Here is a 25169-nt window from a genome sequence, read left to right on the forward strand (position 1 = left end):
AGATGAGGCCAGAGCACGTGGGAATGAGATCTAGGAGAGAGCTCTTCATCAGATTTCTAAGAAATGTGACTAATGCCGTCTTTTTATTATCCTCTACTTGCAGCTTTAATTTGAGGGGAAAAAAGTTGATTTCCTTCTAGACAAGGTTTATTTTATGACATAAAGCCTTTTGATTCAGGCAACTTGAATGTTACATTTTTCTCAGAGCCATTTTCAAGCTATTCATTTATCAAGCACTTGCCAGTTTTCCCATTCTTGTTCATAACTAACCCCCAAATCTTCAATTTCTCAAATGATTTTGGGTTTAAGGTTACTCTCATTTCTTATGGTCTACTGGAGCTTTCCTCAATGTTTTTCATATCTGAAACTTTATGGGAATGCTGTGCTTCAAGGTGTATTCATTTAAATTGCCAACAAGTATGTTGTCAAGAGCCTAAGCTAAAGAAGCCCCTTACCCCAGATGTTTTGCTGTATTGAAGGGGTTATCAGCTCTTTACTTACTGGAAGTCTGCATCTTCCCAACCCAGTGGGTTGGCTGAGGGACTAATTTTTTAAAGTAATTTAAGCTCTTTTTCCATTATATTTTTTCCAGTATTTCAGAAGGTAAATTCATACACATGGGTTTGTACAAGATGCAAGTATTAAATTAAATTTTAAGCATTTTGACTTCAATACCACAAATGTTTACTTAGCAATACAGTATTTATACACATTATGGTAAAAGAAACTAAGGTTGTTGGGGGGAAGAATAATCAGTAAGTCACTTGTACCTAAGTTGACACATCTTCCATAACCTAACAATTTACTTGGTTGACTTGATTAGGGGCTGTTAAAGAATGAAATTAGCTTTGGAAGCAAAGAGCAAACATATATAACATGGTTCTTTTACTGGAATCAATTCAATCTACATTTTTTATTGAGGTCCTATGCTGTGGTAGGTGCTACTGAAGATATATCTGCTTTTAACGTAGGTTTTGATTCTTGACCTCAAGGATTTAAAAGCCAGCATTTCAATTTGCATATAACTTCTGAGTTCAGTTACTGAAATGTTAGGTTGAGATTGGGAACTGCACATATGTGACTTTGCTGATTTTTTAAAAGACCTTGGGTTGAAAAGATCATGATAAGAAAGAATAACACTTATTAAGTATTATCAGCCAGGTGCTTGACATCTGTTCATTTATCTGTGAAACATTCATGTACAGTATGCATTATCCCCACTTCATAGATGAGGAAATAGGTTCAGATGAGAAACTTGCTGAAGGACACACAGATGGTCATTGAGTGACAGTTGGACTCCAAGCCCCGTCTTCTTCTAAAGACCCTCTTCTTTCCCCTTCCCTTCCAATCACAACATATACAATTAGATGGATTTGTGATAGCTGTTTAATATGATCAAGGCAGGTGGCCACAAAGAATAATTAATACTCTAAAATAGCTACTTTGCTTTGAATATTTGGCTTATTTTAACTGTCTACAGTTACCAGCAAGACAGATCATTGTAAAGTCTCTTAATTTCCTTACTTTATGTAGACATAAGCCCGGTGCTGTTTGATTCTGACTCTAATGATATTTAATTTCATATTCCTAATAACTCCTTATCTAGTGGGTATTCTAGAGAATGCGGCAAGGTACACTTTAAGGATGACCTCAGCTGTGTGTATTCAGTAGTCTTCAGGTAGGACAGGTGTCCCCCCCTTAAGGAAACTCTGTGCAGAAGAGTCAGGCTTGCAAACAGATACTCTGGGAAATAATGGTTTGATAAAATTTTTCTCTTTTAAAGGGATACACCACAGATTTTGTTTCATTAGTAAGACCCTCTAATATACTTAAAATATTTAATGACGCCTCTTTCTAGAGATACATGTGTTAGGTGAGGCACGTCTGAACCTCAAATTGACTAACTGGTTGTCCTTATGCAGAGCACAAAACACTTCTGTCATTCATTCTTTTAATACAGTAATTTTAAAAGCAGGGACCAGGGTAGAGATGAAGAGAAGCAGGGACATGATTGTGGTCACCTCAGTCTGTTCTGATGACTAGTGTTTCCAATCTTCTAAAACTTCGAGGAAATGGAATCATATGTTGCCTCACTCCCTTTCCAACTTCTGAAGATGCATTTTGACTAGGAATTAGGTAAAATTTATTCCATATATAACATATATGAAGATGTTTAAACTGTAATTGCGTGTAATTTGAAGGAAATGTTCTTTCAGTGGAATGAAGATTGACCTACTCAGAATATTAAAATGTACAGGGTTAACATTTTTGTGATAATATTTTATGATTTTGAAAACTTATTCTTAATAGACCGCCACATTACATTTCAGTAAAGTGGTTTCATTTTCTTTAACAACCATTAATAGCTATTAGAGTTAAAAAAAAAAAAAAGGGCTTTATATGGATCATTAAAGTGCACTTAAGTAATTTGTAATTGACAATTAAATCAGCATGGCAATGCATTATCATAAGTTTGATAGATCTGCCTTTTTTAAGTACTGAGAAGAAAGGCCCTTTTTTGCAAGACGTCCCACTACAGACTGTTCTTGCATTTTAATTGATCACAAAGCACACATTGTCTCAACGTATGTGCTTGGTAGTCATCTTTTACAAGTTTCCTTTGTGAGCATTTAGCGGCTGTGTGTGGGAGTCTGGCTTATGCCAGAAACAGTGTCCTTAGTGAAATATGGAATTAACAGCACCATCTTTAACCTTTGCCCTTACCATTGTCTTATAAAATAGAGCTTTCTGCTTTGAGAGTCCAGATTCCTCATTCTCTCCTTCCCTCTTCTTTTCCTTCATCTCTCTAAGACCAGTGAATGCATGCTCACAAAGCTGGCTTTCAATGCTAGCTCAGTGGTGGCCACACTGATGAAGGTCCCCAAACTGGCAGCCAATGAGCGTTGGCCTCATTCTGTTGAACCATAAAAGAGGCAGGTGGGCTATGTTTCTCTGTAAAATTTTAATCTTTTTTTCCCCCTAGGAATTTTGTGGACTTCCCATATAGAAATTCTGGTTAAAATAGTTTCTATGTTGAGATCAAATACAGAAACATCACTAAATTTGAGAAGGAATTTTAATCATTCATGTATCTGTCTCTGGAGGGACTTCTAAAAATTTCAGATAAGTGATAATTTCCACTTTTGTTTATTTCCTTACCCTATACAGTAACAGTGGAACTTGTCTATATAGTGTAAACCTTAGAAACAGAGTGCATTCTCTATTTCAAACTATTAAAACAAAAATTGAAAAGATTAATATTTATATAATTTGCTAGAATCTGAGAAAAGTACCAGTAGAGTTTTTTCCCCTCTAATATCAAAGAAAGATATTTTATAATATGGACATTATTAAGTTTTATGTGAGTCTTATTAATCTCATAAAGATTTATCTGCTTTTACTACATCTTCCTACTATTATTTAATTTATAGACTTTATGGGTTTTCACATGAGATAAATATATGGACATTATTAAGTTTTATGTGAGTCTTATTAATCTCATAAAGATTTATCTGCTTTTACAACATCTTCCTACTATTATTTAATTTATAGATTTTATGGGTTTTCACATGAGATAAATGCATCATATTAAAGGTGAAAAAGTATGATAGGTGATTTTTAAGTAGTTTTTAAAATATTGAAATTAGTTAGATATTGGTGCCCAATTAGAAGAAATAATTTTAATCTAACTAGGAAGGAGAAAGGAGTATGGTATAATCAGACTGAGTATCTTTATACTGTAATATAGTTCCATGCACATGACAGCAACTCAGTGATTTTTTTAAAAAATTAAATTGAATTAATTCAAGGGGTTCAAATCACACTTAAAGTGACTTAACCTGGCTATGACACAACTCTAATGAGTAGTTCAGCTGATCTCTCCAGGGCCACCCGGTTGCAGGAATGCATAAAATACTGTTTACAGTCAGAATCACAGTGGGGATGCATTCCCATCACCATGTGGAACGGGTATATATGAGTATATAAAAAGGGAAAAGAAGGTCCCCTCCCCCACTCCAAGGGGTAATTGATGAAAATGTTAAGAGAATGCTGTAGAAGTGTAAAGATTGTTTATCATACGCAAAGAAAGCTGAAACTCACTGAAAGATTTTTCTGAAGGTCAGCCATGGTCAGACTACTTGGCAGTGGTGATCACTAATTTTAGACCCGCCATCTCAATTTGATTCTACTACTTGAAACACATCTCAAGGTATTAATGAAAGAAATTAAGATTGGCAAGTCTGCAGAGACTCTTGATTCTAAAACACAAGTAGCAAAATGGTTGATAATTTAAAAATATCTACTCAGTCAGTAGTTAAAAGATTACAACAGCTCTTCAGAGATACTTTTTCCCATTTCTGGTAATACACTAAAAGCCCACTAATTCAGAACAGTCTTTTCTAAAATTGGACAATTTCCCAATGTAAACTGTTTATGTAAATATTATAATAAACTGAGACATACATATACTACTTAGTTGAATAGAGTACACTAAATGAAAACAAATATGTCACAACAGTGCTGTAATAAATGTGTTTTCTAAACTTTAAAATATCAAGTTACATCATTTATTTTTGTAACTTTTTACTCTAAAAACATTACATAGTCTTTGGGATTTCTAGTTAAGGTCATGTTTTGAATTATGGCCCTTGACGTAATTTGAAGATAGAGTACATTAAAAAAATCATACTCCACAACCAATTATGATTTGTGTAAGAATAAGATGTTTTAGTTTATAATGTATAACATAATACATCACCTCAGTAGGTCAATAAGAAAAATTATATCAATGGGCACTACATAAAATTAAGTCTTTATTCCTAAGGGGTTAAACAAACAAACAAATAAAAATCTTAGAAAACCAGGAATACAAAGGAATTTTTAAAATATAATAAAAGGCAGGTATCTTAAACCACCATTGGGTAAGAGATGAGCAAGCATGCAAATTATCATCCTTTTTAAAATAATGTTATGGAAGGTCTAATCATAGCAATAAGAAATGGAACTAAAATAACAGATATACTAATTAGAAACACAAAAATAAAAATTTTATCATTTGTAAAAGAGATTAGTAAAAACATAAAAAATAGAAGGTAACCAACTAAAAAGCTAAGACTTTAAGGATGAATGTAATGAAAAAAAATTTTTTTTAAATCAATAACTTCACTTTAAATCAGTACTAACAGATGTGGAAACTATTTGAGGAAAACATTGTCCTCCCTGAGAGAGAAAACATTAAGATTTTAGGGAATTTAGAGTTAACCCATGCTTTTAGATGGAAAGAACAAATGCTATAAATACATTAAATTTTTCTAAATAAATCTCAGGGTTCATTCACTACAAACACTAATCAAAAATCTCAGTAGAATTTTTTTTGAATGGACAAGATTATTTTAAACCTCAACTTGAAATTCCCTTTCAAAGGAAAGAGTAATAAGGGGGGTGACTTGCTGATATAGAACATAGCTACCAAGTTTTCATAATTAAAGCAATGGGGTACAACATAAGAAATGACAGGCAGATTTGGTACCATGGAAATTGATACATAAACATACACATATTATCCCCAGAACATCTGGGAAAATGATCATGTAATAAATGATGCTGGTAAAACTGTGTGGGAAAGAGGAAGAGCTCAGATTGAATCTTCATCTTATCCCACTCACCAAAATAAATTCTAGATAACTCAAGTGGTAAAAATAAAGCCAACAAAATACAAAGGTAAATATCAATCTACTTTGAGGGTGTGCAAGACTTTTTATGTAAAAAATAAAAAGATAAAGGAAATTATTTAAATCTTTGGCCACATGAAAATTTTAAAATTCAGCACCAAAAAGATTTTAATAATTAAAAGTAATCTGAAACGAAATTAAAAATCTTTTTTTAAGAGTTAAAATACAGAAATAGAGAGCTGCTTCAACTCAAAAAATTACCAGTTTAGGACTAAGGGACATAAACAGACCATAAAAGTAGACAAATAACAAACATTGGGGGAGGTATTTATCTTCACCAGTATTCAAAGAAATGCAAATAAGGCAGTGAAGTAACATGTTCCACCCATCTTATTTGCAAATTTAGAATTAAATAGTCCATTTGAGAGAATGGCAAGTCATGCATTCTTGTATGTGGGGAAATGTAAACTACTGACAATCTTCTGCAAAGAAATTTGGTCATATATGTTCAGACTTAAAACAGTTCTCTTCTCTCAGAAGATCAGAAATTCCCACACACATACATGTTTAAGAATTCATATTTCAAGGGCCGGCCCGGTGGCGCACTGCTACAGTGCGCCGCTTGGGAGCGCAGTGGCACTCCCGCCGAGGGTTTGGATCCCACATACAGACTGGCGGCTCACTGGCTGAGTGAGGTGCAGGAGCAACACCGAGGGTTGCGATCCTGTTGCCGGTCCCGGTCCGGGCGCGACACTGAGGGTTGCGATCCGTTGCCGGTCACGAAAAAAGACAAAAAAGAAAAAAAAAAAGAATTCATATTTCAATGCAATATATAACAGAAAAAATTTTCAAACACTTTCAATATCTAACCTTAAAGAAATAGTTAAATTATAGGACATCAGTAAAATAAAATAACATGTAGTTCTTCGAAAATATTTTGAAAATCATTACGTCTATGAGAAAAGTGCCTCATGTTACATAAAGAAAGGATTAGAAACTGCTCAATACAACCCCAATTTTATATAAAAAGATGAAGTATATGCATTTAAAAATGACTGAAAGGAAATGTACCAAAAGTTAAACAATTATTTTTTTAGTTGGATTTAGGTGACGATAATTTTTCTTCTGTATACTTATCTGTATTTCCAAGCAATATTGTGAGCATGAATTGCTTTTATAATCATTAAAAACAAGGAATGTTATTTTTAAAAGAATCACATTCTATGTCCAAATTATCACTAAATCTGAGTTAATGGCATCTAAATTAAGAACATATTAATGGTAAAGTTTTAGTAGTATAACATTATACGCTCAGTGGGAATTCAGTATATTATACTGATAAGTTTCATTTGTAGCAAGATGCTAAATATAGGCTAAACAAGGAAATGATCTTTCAGAGATTTCTGGATAAATAATTGTTATAAAACAAGTTTGTTTCAGCCTGAAACAGCCTGGAAATAGGATTAAATCAGTTGCTCACAAATGCACCAACACTTTTTTACTTATATCAGAGTGGTTTGGGTATCATTTGGGGCAATGAGTGTTCTCAGTGACTTTCACAGCCCTCATGGTTTTGCAGGTGTTCTGGCACTGGGCCTTCATTTATGGAATTGAGAATGAAATGTATTCAGGTGCATATAGCATCTTTTTTGAGGATCGTTTGTGTGCATGTGTTGTTTTGTTTGTGTATGTGTAGGGTTTTTTTCCCCCTATAAAGTATTCCTTTTGAAGTTCAGAGCTTAGGCAGAGAAAGCCTGAGTTTGGCGGGTGTGACTTTTGAATGCATAAAACAGCAGCTTTAATCTCAGGTTATGATTGACACCAGACAAAGTGCAGACTCTCTTTGTTCTCAGAAACACAGTGGAATCCATGTGGGTATCTGTGGTGTCGGGTGGGCATGCGTGCACACGTGTGTATGTGTGCATTGTTTGTTCAATGTAAAAAAAATGGTTTGCAAAGTTCAGCTGAAGACAGCTAATGAATTTGGCATCCTTGAAACTGTCTCCTATGGAGAAATTCTAGTGACAGGCCCACGACATATGTCCTAAGGGAATGTGACAAGAGTCTCAGTTAGGACCACCACTGCTGAGGAGACTGAGGAGAATGTGTTGCAGAGACCTCTGGTGACCAGGCCAAGAGCCTGGAGAATTTCAAATGAGCTGTCACCAACAAAAACCATCAGTGGGTCAAAGGGATGATAAACATCCCATATCAAATCAGCTGATTACACCGAGAAAAGATTACCTGAATGAAGAACAGGAAAGTTTCATTTACCAGTAATTTTGTTTTCTTGATTTTTTTTTTCTTCCAGAGGAGGTTCAGGCTTTTCATCTTTTGTCAATTTCCCTAATATTCCATGTAGCTACAGAGACTCTGCAGCTGCCCCCCCAAACTGTAGAGAGTTAAGAGCAGAAGAAATGCTCTTCAAAGAATACTGGAGTCACATGGAACCCCTGTGGCCCTTTGGACATTTAGTCATCTGAAAATGAAAGGCAGATAACTTTTATCTATAATTGTGCACGTTCTGCTTACTACTTGCTTCCAGACTCACTTTCCTCATTTCCATCCTACACAGCTCATCAGTTTCCCCTTCCTAAAATACCGCTCTGCCATGCCTCTCTCCATTGTGGTTCTTTGATCATTTGGTCATTTGTTTGTTTATTCTATTATGCAACAAACATTATAGCACCTAGTGTGTATCAGGCGCCTTATTAGGCACTGGAGATATGGAAAATTTTATCATCATCCTCGATCTCTAGGAGCCAACACTCTAATGGGGACTCAGATAAGAAAGCAAATTTACTAGTCAATTGCTGCAATAAGGCTATGTACAAATTATTCCACAGAACAGTTGCTTGCAACAATAAACATCTGTTCTTGCACTTATGAGTCTGCAGATCAGTGGTGGTTGGCATATCTAGTGGCTCTCTTTCTGGCTGTGAGTCCTCTGGACTTGGCTCCAGACTGTGTGTTGAGCTCAGGTCTTAGCCATGTGTGTTTGTTCTGGGGCCCAGATGGAAGGGGCAGCAGATTCTCTGGGCCATGCTTTTTTCATGACAAGTCACGATGCATAAAAACCCAAACCAAACCATACGAAAACGTTTAACATAATTTCTGCTAACATTTTAATAGCTGAAGCAAGTCCCATTGTCAAGTTCAACTTTCATGGAGTGGGGAACGTATATTCCACCCAATCTAGTGCACTATGAGTCCACATGATGGAGGGAGGACATGAAGAATTAGCAAAATAATCCAATCTACCACACAATTGTGACCATAAATTATCATAAATGATGCAAGTGCAATATATTCAAGGTTTAGAGGAAGTACAGAGAAATATTTTAGAGGAGGGGTATAATAGTAAGGGTTCAGCTAGAGAAATGGAACTAGCAGGATCAATAGACAGATGATGGGTAGATAGAATATATCATAGATAAATAGATGGTGGGTAGAGGATGTATGGATAGATAAAAATATAGATACATGATAGATAGATAGATGACAGATATTTGTTACTGGAATTTGACTTTACACAGTTGTGGCAATAGGTACAGCAGTCTCTGCAGGATTTTTTCCTCTGCATTTAATGCTGGAGCTTGACGTAAATAGCCCAAATAATCAAGAAAGAAAGATGGTGACATGGGGGAGAACTAACGCAGGCTAGAACCCACAAACTGAAGCTGGAAGCCCTTAAGGATGCACTGAAACACTTGTAAGGTCTTGTTTCATCTGCCTCTGTAAGGTTCTTGTGACCTTGGTGATAGAGCTAAACACACACCTGGCCCAGAAGTCAGAGAAGATCAGGATGCAGGGGGAGGCAGGACCAGCTCTGCTTCACACCTGCAGGGGCAAGTCAGCAGATCATCAGCAATGTGTGCGAGCTACAAGATGACTGTTTCTTCTCTTCCGTCCTTCAGGTCTGCTAAGGATCTTCCCTGTGGTTCACCCCTAACTAGAAACATTTTTTTAAAAGTGAATTCTGGGAAATGTAGTTCAGCCTAGCCAAGTTGACAAATAACAAAGCCATCACAGGAGGCATCTGATTGAACTACTAAGAAGGAGTAAATTAGGAAGTGCTTTCAGGGCAGGTGACATTTGAACTGAATCTTTAAGGATGAGCAGGAGTTATTCGGGAAGGAAAAATGGCAATTTAGGCAGATACAAAGCACAAGAAAGATAAGCCCCCAAATATGGAAGATCCTGGCATAGAAGCCCAATAGCCAAAGCCACCACGAACACATCAGTAGTCAAAGTTAGATTTATTTAATTTGCTTCAGCAATGGAAAATGCATGCTAAGGGTATGATGGGGCATCTTAGGAAAAGGGAGTTGGAAGGGGCTTATTGTAGAAATAGGGCTTGTGCTGCATGATTCTAAGCAGATTTTAAGGAAGTTCTGGATTGGGTGTTTTCAGGACTATTGGGTATTGTTATGGACTAAACCTTGTCCTTCCCAAAATTTATATTGAAGTCCTAACCTCCAGTACTTCAGAATGTGACTATTTGGAGATAGGGTCTTTAAGGAGGAAATTAAGTTTCATGAGGTAGTAAGTGTGGGGCCCCAATTCAGTAGGACTGGTGTCCTTATGAGAAAAGAGACACTAGGGATGTGCAGGCGTTTGGAGATAGGGTCTTTAAGGAGGAAATTAAGTTTCATGAGGTAGTAAGTGTGGGGCCCCAGTTCAGTAGGACTGGTGTCCTTATGAGAAAAGAGACACTAGGGATGTGCAGGCATAGAGGGAAGGCGATCTGCAAGCAGGGAGGTGGGCTCAGGAGAAACCAGACCTGCCGACACCCTGATCTTGACTTCCAGCCTCCAGAATTGTGAGAAATAATATAAATGTCTGTTTTTAAGCCACCTACTGTGTGGTGTTTTGTTATGGCATCCCAAGCTAACTAATACAGGTATCTTGGTAGTTTTTAATCTAGACAGCAGGGAGATTGAATCAGGGCTAGAGTTGTCACTGGTAAAGAAGCAATTGGAAGGAATATTTCATCATTTTTGTCATTATGGTGTCTTTGTCTTTCTTTTGTTCCACCATGGTCTCAAAGTGTGATTATTTTTACTTCCTGTGAAAGCTGTTTATGTTTAGTTGGGAACATCATGGTCTACCTGTCAGTTACCAGCTGCTGGAACTGTTTTTCACTTTCTCATTGGCATGTTCAGAGAGGATTCCCATTTACTGATCTAGAAATTACAGGGAATCTCCATTGTGTACTATGTTGAGTCCAGATGCCATTGCCCAGTTTACAAGATTTGCAGCCTGGCCTCACTCTTCCCAGTGTCTGTTTCTCTATCTTCATCAATCCGTGCTGTTCTATTCAGCTTTTCTTTCACTGTCTCCCACATAACCTACCCTCAGACTGCATGAAATACCCTCCCTTTCCCTCCATGTCCTACCCAAATGAAAGCAAGCTGCATTAGTTCATTTCTATTGCTTATAACAGAATACCTGAAACTAGGGAATTTATAAAGAAATGAAATTTATTTCTTACAGTCTGGAGGCTGGGAAGTCCAAGGTCCAGGGAGCACATCTCGTGAGGGCCTTCTTGGTGGTGGCTCTACAGTGGTGCAGTGTGTCACATGGTGAGAGAAATAGGCTGAGCAAGAGAGCCAGCCTCCTCACCCTCACTCCTTATAAAGTCATCAGAACCATACCCATTACTGTGTGAATGGATCAATCCATTCACGGGGGCACAGTCTTCAAAATCCAATCACCTCTTACAGGTCCCACCATAATCAGATTTCCTACCCTCTGAACACTATTACAATGGGGGTCAAGCTTCCAATACATGAACTTTTAGGGGAGACATTTAACCCATAACATATGCCCTTCAAGATTCACCCAAGTCCTGAACTCTTCTCATCTCTCCTACCTTGGAGTTCTTATAGCTCATAAAATCTCATAGCTATAGAAACTGTATTTGTTTTTTGTTTCATATATGTAAGTTATGTCTAATGCCTCTTTTAAATCCTCCATAGTGTAATTACATTTTAGATAACTAACACTGTATCCATCAAAAAAAATGTGTGGCTCGTTCAGTTCATCACGTTTTTTGTGGTGTTTTAAACTGGGACCATATTATGACATCTTTGTATTGTATTGCTTTAGCGACCAAGATGATGTCCTTGACTTATTCAGCCAGCTGGTATTTTGAGCACCTATTTCATGCTCAGATATTTAAGCCAAGTCCAGAAGGAAACACAGGAGTAAACCTAGTGAGGGGGTGGGGAACACTGGAGAGTTTGCATGGGTAGGAAACAGCAGGAACAAAAGCACAGAGGGAACAGAAATCATATATTTGAGGAATTGGAAGAAGTTCAAGGTGCAGAGTGTAGTGTGTCAGGTGAGAGAGCCTGAGAGCTGAGCTGGAAATGCAGGTGATCTCGTGAGCCACTGTAAGTGGCTTGGACTTCATCTGAAGGGCAGCAGGAAACCTGCATGGGTCCTAGGCAGGAGACAACTATGACTATATTTCAGTATTAGATAACTGGCTGAAATGTGTGGGGTGGATCAGAGCCAGAGAGATGAGAGACAGGAGATTCCTAGGAGGTATGGTGGCCTGAACTAGGACAGTGTAGATGGGAGAAGTAGGCAGGTTCTGGAGAAAGTGTCCTTCAATGGACTCCCGTTGTCTCTCTGGTCATTTTAATCACAAGCATTCTAATTTATACATATTTATATTCATCAAATTATACTTCAGTTATGGATTTAAAAATGGACAAAAGATATTTTTGATCTGGGTGCTGGTGGCATGGGTATGTCCAGTCGGTGGATAATCCATGAGCTGAACACTCATGGGTACTTTTCTCTATAAGTATATCATACTTTATTTAAAAAGCTTGAAGTTTAAAACAATTGAGCCAATAAATTTTATCCAAGTCTAGAGTTTATAATTCCATACAACTTTGGAATTCTCATCTGACAAAATTTACAGATACCTTCAAAAGCTACTTTTACTGTTGCTTTTTTGACATACTGGATCCAGCCAGCCTATTGCAAGCATATGAGTTTGTTCCACACTGTTGCTTCCTGACCTGAAAGCTGGTTGCAGTCCCCTTGCCCCCATGATGTTTTTAGTTACACATTAGAGGAGGTGGTTAAAAAAAAAAAAAAAAAGGCAGCAGGGCACTTTTCTATCTCAGAAGCCAGGTAAAGCTGCTGAATATTTGGCTAGAATCAGTGAAAGCAAGGATTTTATCTAACATCTAGAATCTACTTCTGCCCTGGGGCCCTGCCTGACAGAAGTAGCTTCCTTTTAAAACTAGGCTGCCCTAGGGGCTGGCCGGTTAGCTCAGTTGGTTAGTGTGTGGTGCTCATAACAACACCAAGGTCACAGGTTCAACCTCTCTACCAGCCAGCTGCCAAAATAAAAATAAAAATAGGCTGCTTTCTAGGGTTATTGCCCCAGTTCCCAACTGGTTTCTGAAACTTTGTGAATGTTCCTGCCTCTTATTTGTACTGCCTTGCTTTTTCATTTAGCATCCAAACAAATAATTCGTGATATCATATATGACAAAGTAGCTCAGAACTTTATATATTTTCTGTCTCCAACCAGGTTTCAACACTTTTATAACATGTTTGGCCTCTCTGTCACTGCAGTATCTTGCCTCTTCCTCATTTTTGGATTCACCCTGGGGTTCTGGTCTTGGTCCAATTCTTGGTCTCCAACCAGGTTTCAACACTTTTATAACATGTTTGGCCTCTCTGTCACTGCAGTATCTTCTCTTGCCTCTTCCTCATTTTTGGATTCACCCTGGGGTTCTGGTCTTGGTCCAATTCTTGTTTCTCACCCTCAGCTTCCTACCTGGCTGGTCTCCGTCACTGCAGTGCTTCTGACTGCCTCCTCTGCTCGGAAGGTCTGCCTGCAGACGTCTCAAGCTCAGCTTATTCTCAGTGGAAGAAGTTACCTTTCCCATCTACCCTGTCTCACCTTTTTTGTTTCCTTCTCAGGTAACAGTACCATCATTTGCCAAACCGTCCATGTTGGAAACATCAGAATTATCCTCAACTTCTGTTTTCTTCATTCCACCCATTCGGTTGTCCACATGGTGATTCCACCACTAAAATACCTTTGGACCCTCTCTTCTCTCTCAGCTACTGCCTAGGCAGTGTGGAGTAGGGAAAAGAGCCAGGCTTGACTCCCATCACTGCCACTTACTGGGTTGGTCAGCTGGGACCTTTCTTAATCTCCCAGGCCCTCAATTTTTCCCATTTGTGTAATGTAGGTGATAATGTTGATTTGCTGTATTGCTCTGATCAGTGAGTGATTTAATCTTATCTGGAGCATGTCACACAAGCCGGACAAATAGGTAGTGGTCAGTGAATAGAAGAACCTCCCTCATGGGGCCCACCACCTCTTACCTGCACGGTGGCTTCCCCATCACCTCCAGACTCTTTGCTGTTCTCGATTCATGCTCTGTACTGAAATCAGAGTGACCTTTCTAGAGCTTGAAATCTTTCATGGCTTCCTGTTGCCAATGTCTTTAGTATGGAATGCAATGGGCTTCCTCACTTAGCACTAGCTAGTTTCTGCCTCATCTTCATTATTCCTTTGGCCTCTAGGAACCTGCTAGGAATTTTCTTTTGAAGATCATGACTTAGTCATATCCTTAGAAAATTGACCATATAGACCATAACAATATTAACATATTTCATAGGAACAGAGAATTCAATGTAATGTTTAATGTCCATCCCTGCAATGTAAAACAAAATCAGATTTCATACACTCTAAATTTAAACTGAGGATACAACTCATGAGAGCAGATGTAAGGAAATGTGTGTGGCATTTAACAGCTTTTACTGTTGTGTTTTTAATAGCAGGCAGAGGACGGTGGCAATAAGATTATAATTGGTTGTAGATCTCTACAGCCAGCAGAGGTGGGAGAGGAGGGGAGCGTGGGAGGCCACTGAGGAAAGGAGAGGCCGCTGACACTTGGGACCATGGCACAGTTAACCAAAGGGTTAAATACATGGAGGAGACCTACTCCTGAAAACGAATGGAGCAAAAATTAGACTGACTTCTGATTCTCGTTCTGTGTCTAAGGTCACTTGCTTTTTCCAAGATACCACGAAAATCACCTTCCCACTGCCATTGCCCTAATTCTGACAGTCTTGTCTACTCATCTTCAGTGTCCAGTCCCACCTGCCTGAAGTTTGTCAACTCCCAAACTTCAGCATTTATGGAAAGTAATGAAAGAAATATATAGTTTTGTCACTTTATTTTCTGTGCACCCATATAAATGGTGCTTTAAAGTTAAAAAAAAAAATTGTGAAAACAAGCTCATCATTCCATCTCAAGAAATGTATAAGGTCCTTAAGGTGAAGAATAGGACCTTTCTAATCTTTCTGTCCCTCCCAGGTTCTCGATTAATGATATAATGACTGCTTCTCCTTGAGGGTGGTAGTTCACAAATTGTGAGATATACAGCTGCAAGCCACTAGGGCTAGGTAACTTAAGAAGAGTGCTTCACGAAGAAATCCAGTATGTTTATTAAGTGTCTACCGTATGCCACGCATTGTTCTAAAGTGGTGTTAAAAGTGGAGAACGTCCCGGCTCTCATGCAACTTAAGTTCAAATGGGAAACAGATAATGAACAAGTAAATAAGTAAATAACTTAATTTCAGAGAGTGCTGTAGAAAGAAATGTAACACTAAAGCTCCTGAGTACTCTCTAAGAGCTGTAAATGTGTTATGGTAGTTTCAAAACGATCTTTCCTAGATTGTGTGGGTTTCTATCTCTGTTATATCATCACATGAATCCCTATCTTGGTCTCACATTTCAGAAAAGAAGGCTAGTCTGTTCCACCCATGGTCTTTGTTAAGGTCATGTTGTTTACTTCTTAGGATTCTCCAGATCCAAAACCATTAAAAAAGAGGGTTCCCCAAGTGTATCAAATTCTACATTCCCATCTCCGATGCATGGGTAATGGTCAAGTTACTATGTTTCTCTGACGTGGCAGTTTGGACAGGCAGAAATGTAGTTGCTTGTGTGTATGTCTCCCTCAAAAATAGCAAGAATAAACTTGGTTCTTTTTCCATGCAAATGTTAATGCCTGACTTATGTATATTCACCTGTGGTCTTCTCAAGATTTCTCCTCTGCCTGAGAACACCCCTTGGCAAAACATTAGGTCAAAAGTGGTCACTCAGCTGTGAACACATTTACCAAGTCATAAGAGTTCACAAACCAAAGTTCATTATTTTATCAATGAAGATATTTATGGTAGTCTACGTTAATGGGAAATTCTTTACTTTCTTCTATTTGTCTTCAATGGATCTTTTTCTACCTACACAGACATAGTTCTCTAAAACCAGTTCTTGGTGTTCATTTACAGCAAGCAGTCAGTGTTACTCTTTATAATAATACCTCTTAAATTTAAGTAGTACCTATTTTCAAGTGGCTTCTTAGAGCTCTAAGTACTTCATGGTTTATTATTTACACCTACTTATTGGTAAATATGACACTTTGTCATTTTAAGGGGCTGTACAATTATTCTTGCTGATTATTCATCTCTATGCCCCACTCATCCCAGTAAACATCTCCTGTTTGAAAATGAGTTAATAGTCCCACAGCTTGTGGAAGGAGTGTCCATTTGGAATTTTGGGCCCTTGGGTGTGTCACTGGGATGGCTGCTTCCTGCTTCCAAACGGTGACTTGGAAGGAATTTTTGAGTGCACAAGTAAAATTTATGTTCCAAAGTTCCTCAGATTACCACCAAACCCTTTTTTTTACCAAGGCTGCTGGGGTTTTACTTTAAACCATCAGTTTTGTCTGAGGTAGTGATTTGTAGTAACTATATCCTTTTGGCTTTGAAGGTTCCCCCCCAGGGTGGGAGAGGGCTCTGGGATTGTGCCATTTCTCATTAGTTCTGGGCTCCCATCCCTGCTGCTGCCATGGGTTCGCCACTCGTGCAGACTTCATTGCTTTGAATCCATCACACCCACAGAGACTCTTCCTCTGAGGCTGACAAATCTGGGTCAGAGGAACTTTGGTCTTCAGCAGAATGAAAGCAAATTCATCCATCACATGTATATTTATCAACTTTGCTGAGCACCTACTATGTGTCATGCACTTAGCATGCTAGAAATCCATTTCTTTTAAACCGTGGTCATTGGCTCATGTTTCCTTCACAACTTTTCTGTGTATTCTTTTCATCCTTTATAACAATACGGTATGTTTCTTCATTAAACCTGGCAATTCTGGGTATCTGAAACTAGCAGCTAAATACATTTAACATTCTTGGTGCCTTCACATTCTAGGATTGTTCTTTTAGGATGTGGATCTAAAGGGCAGGCTAGATTTTTGTAGTGCCCCATCCTTCACCAGAGGAGGAATGGGTTCTGCCTGGCTCTGCGTCCCTAGAGCACTTCATATTATACACTTACACTGCAATAGTACTTTCTATTATCTTTGTAATGTAAATGTCAAAATGCAAAGACATAGCACAGAAGACAGAAAAAATTTGGAGTCATTATGTTGCATTTGGAAATTTAGCTTTTTTTCTGGAAATTACCTATAACAGAAATAAATGTACATATAATTTACCTTTTTAAAAAGGTTTAGGAAGCTCAAATCTAGAAAGATCAAGAAGCTGGCTTATTCTTGCCTCACCACCAATATTCCTGCATTACAGTACTTTTCCAGTTTTAACCTTACTGGTTTCCATTATTAGCTGAAAATTTAATTTATATAGTTAAAAAAAAAGTCTTTGGATTTAGACAGCATCAAGACATCTAAGTTTTTGTTGTTATTGTTGTTCTCTGTTAATTATCACTTAATTCTTTTGAAAGAAATTGCCCCTATAAATAAAATTTAGTAATAATCAGGATTATTAAAAATTAACTCCTATCGCAGATGATCTTAAAAAAATGATAATAATAATTCACCCCCCAAAATGCTTAGACTGTTTAGTCTCAACTCAGTCTTCATTTGAAATAAAGTTAGAAAGGAATTGATATGACATTAATATCAAGATATAATCTTTTATCCAATTTTTTATTAACTTACTATCCTCAAGTTTATTACTATCACATTAGAAAAGTGTAAGAATCATTACACTAAACACCCCTTGAAAGCTGTGCCTTGCCAGGGTGTGTCTGTGTACCACTTTGCACGACGGGTGGAGGTCTAGGTTCCAGTGTGGTGCAGTGGACAGAAAGCAGGCCCAGGGGTCAGTGGACTGAGTCCCCAAGCTCAGTCGCTGTTGTATTTTGATCTTCCTGCACTTGAACTTCTTCAGCTGAGTGGGGGCAATGGTACCAGCTCTGCCTGCCCCCCAGTGTTGTCGTGGGGACTAACTGAGATGCTAAATGTAAAAAGGTCTTGCAATTTTAAAACAAAATGGCATAAAAGGAATTTCTCAGTTGTCATCTGTGCCAATCGATGTCTGAGTTAGAATAAAAAGAAGGTTTTTTTTCACATGTTTGTTAAGGAAACAACATAAAGACATTTTGAAAATAAAATGGTCCTTTCCCTATAGTTCCAGTGGTAGAAAATAAATTCATTCCTTTATTTAACAAATATTTATTAAGCACCAGGTAAGGGAAAGATATTTTACTGGGTACATTAAGAAGTGGAAAAAATTAACTCAATGTGGATTTGGGGCTAAAACTTACTATACAATATAATACAATATATAATATACTATACAATATGTAAATGTATTAAACACTGTGGCTCCTTTCAATTCCCTCATCTTTATAGCCCCAAGTTCAGCACATGCAACTAGTGGATGTCAGGCCCTCAATCTGTCACTGTAGTAGAGTTTGGGCAAGTACTAAACTCTCACCTCAATAGCTTTCGCATTGTTTAGGTCCCTAGACTAAAAAGGAAGAGGACAGAATATAAAATATTTAATGGTTTGCTTCAATTCCAGTCATTACTACTATGGATCCATAATTTATTTCAATGTAGAATAGCCCCATATACAGAGCACTGGCTTCCAGTGCTAAGAATCTATTTATGGATAAGCATATGCATTATTTGGACATGTTAGTACCTGCCTCACATTTTAGCCCCATTAGAAATTGTATGGAAGTATGTAGAAGAGGGCTTTGTGTCTGAGCAGCATATTTTTACCTCTCTCTCTCATAGATAAAACCCATGGCTGATGTCAGTCCAATCCTTCCACTTTTTGTACTATTTGCACTGACTGAACACACCCAGTTTCATTACAAGCTCTTCAGATGCTTTAAAACAAATTAGAATTCATTGCCCCCATTTAACTGCTGGGGCAAAGAGAGCCACAGAGAGGTTAAGAGACTTCTGCCCCAGCACTCAGCACAAGTCACAACAGGAATAGGCTTGAACTCTATCTCCCTAAGGTCTCTCTGGCTCCAGGCTCATTTGCATGTTGCCTTTTTTGCTTTGGAAGAACACCTGAGGTCTTATTTGATATCACTTTCTGGCAGGGTCATTCATTATATATATATTCAATAACTTTCATATGTTATCATGAAGCAAGAATATGTAAAAATGGTGTTTTAGACGGGGTTCTCATTTCATAATTTGCCTTTTGTCAAGCAATTCATCATGTCTTCTCATTGCAATCTAGAAACAGAGATGATGACTGCTATCCTTTGCTTATATTCTTTAGTCCAATTAAGATGCTAAACAAGATTATTGTGCAGCAGGAATTAAAGAAGCTTCATCACTTCCCTCTCCCCCAGAGCATCTCCATTTCCCTAGCTGTGGACCAAGACCAAGTTCAGAAGTCAGAGATGTAGCAAGTTATGGAGGCGTGCTCCAGACTCTCAAATAGTTGGGAAACAGAGTCCACCATTATTTTCCCCACTTTACTATTACTCCCAATAATGCTTTGATGATTACTGAGCTGCATGGTCATGCTGATGGAGGATGGGAGTGAGACTAGTACTCAGTGACCCAGGCCTGTTTCAGGCTGTTCTGTGTTGTTCCATCCAAGCTGAGAGCATTCTTGGCTTCCAGTCAGCACACACCTCCTGGAATGGTGCCTTTGCTTGCACTTTTGATGACTGATTGTTCAGTCCACAGCATCTCGTCTTCTCTGTGTGTGTGTTTCACTTGCTGTTTTACTTGGCTAATCTTCATGGAATTCTTCTAATTCCAATAAACAGAAGTACAATGCGTATTTCCCTGGTTAACTGCATGTGCAAAGCCCGGTGAGTATAAATAGAGAAGCAGATTTTTCTCCTTTTGGAAAACAGCAACTCACTGGTCTTTTGAGGGTCTTTTGAGGAGGATGCTCCTGTGTTGATTAGGACTTCAGTGTGACCAAAAAATCTTGGCATTGCCTACCTCTTTGAGACACCCTGCTTCAGCTGAATTATGCTCTGATTTACAAGAACTTTGGTGCTCACAGAGTTAAATTATTTCCAAATCCCCCAATCTATCCTCTGCATCTATGACCCAGGGTGGGGCTAAGGGTCTTGACCTTGTCACTCTTCCTGAGTACAAGAGCAGAGGAACAGATGAGTCCAACTGTGAATGCAGTGTCCCGGAAAAGAGAGGCAAAATCCTTTTTAGCCCACTGACCTACCCAAATCTTCCGGTAGTCATCTGCGATGCTTGCTGATAGTTGATAGCATAAGGAAACTGTGGAATTGGTTTTGCTGTTAAATGTATAAGAAAAAGGTAAATGAGTTGCTTGTTTTTCTTTCCAATTTTTAAAGATACTAATTAGGAGAACTAACACCAGCCAGGCTTGAGTGGATGCAGACAAGACCCCTATAGGCAGCACAGTGTATTAGTGTAAAATATGCATAGACAACATAACTTGTCAGAGAGGATTATTTCTACTTAGTGAATCTGCAGGAGCCCTCTTTGCTCTACTATTCAGCATTAGACTAGAGAAGAGAGTGGGAAACAGGGAGAGAGAGAGAGAGAGAGAGAGAGTGAGAGGGAGAGAGGAGAGAGGGCGCATTAGTGAACAGCGATGTGGCATTGATGTTTGAGCGCACTTCTGAACTGGCTTTTGTTGAGACTATCAGTGTAGAAAGCATGCGCTGTCCCAAATCCGCTGTTACTATGAGAAATGAGGAGCTGCTTTTAAGGTATGTTGTTGTGTCCTTTGTTTTTAATGTATGCTTTTCTAGTTTCTAGAGCTGGCTGAGGCGATAATCGTGCGCTGAATCAAGTAGATTTCTTATCCTAGAAGAGAAGGGGGGGAAAAGAATCGAAGGAGAGAGGGAAACGAAATTGAGACCAAGAGACGGGGAGAAAGAAAGCAAGCGAGAGAAAGGCGAAGGACCGCTGTGTGCGAGTTATATTTGCACTAGTTGCCTTTTGAAAGCATATCATGTATTTGCTCGCTGCTATTTGTGAGTGACCAGTGGATGGTTTTAAGGGCTCCGAATCTGGCTCTTGGTTCGTCTTTTCCTTTGCAATGTCTAAGCCTCTTTCATTATTTTGCACTCTGCGTGGAATAATCACCGAAAAAGGAGCTGAGGAGACTCCATATTAGACTTGCGTTCCAAATACCGCTCTAATCTGGACTTAGCCTACCTAAATAGTCCTCCTGTGTTACCAGGTTTGGATCACTTTATCCTGTTTGCCAGAATGTGTACCTGTTTGGAGACCTCTGTTCATGCATGGCGTCCTGGGTCCCATGTATTGACAGCAAATATTTGTTTCCTGAATCTGTGTTGGGGTTCTATCACATAGCAGGAAGGAGGCACCACTGACCTTTGGGGAAGCAGAGAGAGAATTATGATAGAATTGGCATCCTGCTTTGAAAAATGTAGTCTTTTGTTTATTTGCTAGCAGACAGTGTACCACTGAATACATCTTTGGGTCTGACAATGGGATCCGCTGAACAATGGAGCTGTCAAACTAGCTTAATGCATGTCTGGGGCTTTTTTTTTTTTTTTTTTTTTTTTTTTCAACACCCTTTTTTTTTTTTTTTCTCCACCCCTTTTTTTTTTTTTTTCTCCACCCCTTTTTTTTTTTTTTTCTCCACCCCTTTTTTTTTTTTTTTCTCCACCCCTTTTTTTTTTTTTTTCTCCACCCCTTTTTTTTTTTTTTTCTCCACCCCTTTTTTTTTTTTTTTTTTTTTTCTTTCTCAACACCCTTTTTATCTCTTATAATCTTGTTTGTATGGACTATACAGAAGGAAGAGCTTTCTGAACTGCTTGTTTGTGGTTTTGTGCCTTTAAAAAAATTTAGTATCTACCGTTCGTACAGCTTTTCACATTTTGCAGTTATGTTGGTTGGATTAAGTTAGAGATTTATTGCTTACTCTCTGTTAACTACTGAAAGAAAACTTATTGATTGAGAATGCTTGTAATACTATTGTCATTCTGGCAAATTCCTCGTGCTCAGACCTGCCTTTACGGTATTTAATGTTTCAGGATTCTAAATTTGCCCATTTGGAGGACATATGGAACGTAGCATAAAAGAGAAGTTAAGAGGAATGTTTTTAATGTTTAAGTAAATTATCATTTAGTCTCTACTTCCCCTTTTGACATCCATGTATATAAATAGTTTAGAAATTCAAGGACAAGTGAAAACTTTTGCTCTTACAATTTTGGTCACTAACTCTTATTATATAGCTTATTAAGTTGTTAAGTTAAAGGTCTCTGTGGAATATATTGATATTTGATTTACGCTTATGTCCTCATAAAATGCATTTGTATGCAGGGCAAATGTTTCTCATGTCTTCAAATATCTTTCATTTTGTAAGATAAGCATTGGTTTCTAAGGTGAGAACAAGTGAGACTTTAGAAAGAGAAAATGGAAAAATGTGTTTCAAACTTCTCAAATATTGAAACAATTTTTATTCCCACATTAGACATAAAAGAACTGGCCTTAGAATAGTAAATGATAATTGATTTACATGAAAATCGTCTTACTAAGGTTGATTTCTGTGAAGAATGTATCTTATCTAATATTTTAGTGTTTTGCTTAATTAGCTATTTGTGCCAGAGCAATATATCAAAATATATTAGTAAATTTATTGAAAAAGATTAAGGGCCTAATTTTTAAAAACAGACAGGAAATCATTTTAAGGGGCAAAATTTTAAAAACATTTAGTTGCAAACATTTCCTGTTGGATTATATTTTTATTCAAATTAGTGAGGTTCCCAGTAAATAAGGAACAAGATATATTACTTATGAAAACACAGTTATGAAATATTAGCTATTTTTTAGAGTTTGGACATGAGTTTCATTTTTAAAAACTAATTTGAAATGTTATAAAACATTTAATTCAGAATTATTAAATGTTTCCGGCTAAATAGAATTGCCTTCTCAAGAAAAGATTTTTATATTGACGATATTTTTAGAGCCTAGGAGCACCCAAAACATATGTATGCAGTATAATAATATTTTTAAAGTTATCCATTGTGAATAGAGTGGATTTTAAATGCATCTTTATTATGTTCTCTTACTTCCAATGGGATCTGAACTGTTCATTCCATCGGGTATACCAATAATTGCTTTTAGGATGAGCTCATAAAAGGTAATTGGTGAAGCTTTTATATCTGAAGCAGGCCCAATGTTACCAGCACACCCAAATTCTACTTTCATGGAGAATTTTTAATCCAAAACAAAGGTTGCAAGTCAATTTTTCTGTGGTTTGGGAGAAAAGTAGTCTTCTGTGATCTCCCTAACTCCTGTCAGTAACACACTTAAAGGGATCACTTGGAAACCTCCATGTTGGATTTTTGACTCAATTACCAATTATTTAACTATTTGCTTTAATTCCTGGGCATAACAGTTTGGTCCAGAAACAAGGGAAATCCCTTCTCACTTTTCTTCTCCGACTGTTTGATCCATTACCAGCTTCCGGAATTTGGAGACACTCCCCACCCCCAATCCAGCACTCATCATACATAGATGTCTTTTCCTTTAACCTGATAGGGGAGGTGTGAGGTTGCGAGAAGTTAGCAAACTTGTCTACATCTATTTCCAAGATTCATAATCTGTATCCTGCCATAAGCCTCTATGTGTAATGATTCCTCTGGACAGTGACCTAAACAAATTTGAAATAAAATTTAATTCTAAGCTCAGATCTGCAGAAAAGGAATAGTAAAAGACCTAAACTGAGAAAATGTTTTATTTCAATAGAAAATAATAATTGCACCCTGAATCCCTTTATAAAGGAGCCTCAGAAATATAGCTGTGTTCAGCAGAGTACAGATTGAGATCTGAAACCTCAGTGTACTAATATACCTTTATTTATTAAAATAAAACCTGACAGTTTTTATTTTTAAAATTACAAGTGTATGCAATTGCAAAATATCCTGCTGGAGCTGCAAAACAAAGGAGAGCGTTTGATTAATATTCATATCTAGAACTTTATAGCAAGTGCAGATTGTGCTTGAATACCTGGGAAGTCATTCAAAGAGTGAATCAATACTAATTATTGTAATCAGGGGGGTTAATTAGGTGAAAATGTGGCTGATGGAAAGTTCATTGCTCACAGCCCTGGAAACACCTAGGTTGATGAAAAGAGAGGTAAAATGCAAAAGTGAGAGTGTTATGTGGGAAATGATCGCTCCATATTTAAGGTGTCAGAATTTGTAGATGAAAAACATACCTTGATTTTGTATAATCATTGTGGTGGGGAAGTTAGACATGTCCAGCTTAGTTTCATACATAGAGATTTCTGTAACAGTCATTAACAGATTGTAGTTTGTTTAGTGGCATCTTCTGCTCCATAGCATTTCTCTGTACTGCTTCGAACAGTAACAAGTATTAGTCCATCCAGTGGCAATAATGTCTTCCTGGATCATCTTTATTAGCCTTCACTGATTTCTCTCTACATTTTGTTAATTCCTGGGGAATTTGTTGGGGGGGGGGTTCTCGTTTCACAGAACTATTGATTGCGTCTCTAATTGTTATTGGATTTGGGAGTTTTTCTAAACAGTGATTTTTATTCTATGGGAAAGATGAGGTGATGGTTTGGAGAGGATTGAAATTCATGGTGTTTTCCTTAGCTGACGTTTGGAAGAGGGTGTCAGAGGAAGGAAGGCATATGTGAGGTTTTAATGCAGCCCATTCAGAATTGAAATGAAGTGTCCCAGAGGTGAGGCACCTTTCTGATCACATGGTACCCATCTACAGAGATCGAACCAAGGTGGAATCTAGATGTAAGTGCATGTGTGTATGTCTGAACTGCCCACTCAACTCAGAGATGCTGCTGGTTAACCCTGATTTGGGATGAGGTACATTTTGTTCCCAAGTGCACCCTTCTGTTTCATGGAATGTCGTTAGCAATTATCACATACAGGTGTATTTACTTCACCACAGCTTTCCTCGGACTATGTGACTGATCCTGGCACATTTTCTTGTATGTCAGAACTATCAACTTTAACAGGAAATGGCATCTGTGGAGAGAAGGTGACACCAGTCCACAGTGACATGTATTACGAGGGCAGCTTGAGCTCCTGCTACCTCAGCCTATTCCAGGTTGACCTGCCGCTGATTGGCTGTTTAGGATCGCGCTGAATCACTCGAGTTTATGAAGCAGGATAGCCAGCATGTCCTCAAAGAAAAATAAAACTAGAATTTTCCTGTA

General features: G+C 37.9%; 1 protein-coding gene across 2 annotated transcripts in view; it reads left to right on the forward strand.

Moving 5' to 3' along the window:
- LOC103594831 (CUGBP Elav-like family member 2) overlaps positions 1 to 25169 on the forward strand; it is a 296489-nt gene that overhangs the window by 62766 nt on the left and 208554 nt on the right. Inside the window, exon 1 of one of the 2 annotated variants that reach the window (XM_008578107.1) lies at positions 20512 to 20703. The exons of the other annotated variant lie outside the window; for it this stretch is intronic. Within the exon in view, the coding sequence (XP_008576329.1) occupies positions 20597 to 20703 (107 nt within the window). The 5' untranslated portion in view covers positions 20512 to 20596. Of the gene's footprint in view, positions 1 to 20511; positions 20704 to 25169 lie in introns of those variants that run through there. 2 annotated transcript variants of the gene reach the window in all.

Source organism: Galeopterus variegatus, unplaced genomic scaffold (assembly GCF_000696425.1).
Source record: "Galeopterus variegatus unplaced genomic scaffold, G_variegatus-3.0.2 Scaffold1631, whole genome shotgun sequence".
Classification (NCBI taxonomy): domain Eukaryota; kingdom Metazoa; phylum Chordata; class Mammalia; order Dermoptera; family Cynocephalidae; genus Galeopterus; species Galeopterus variegatus.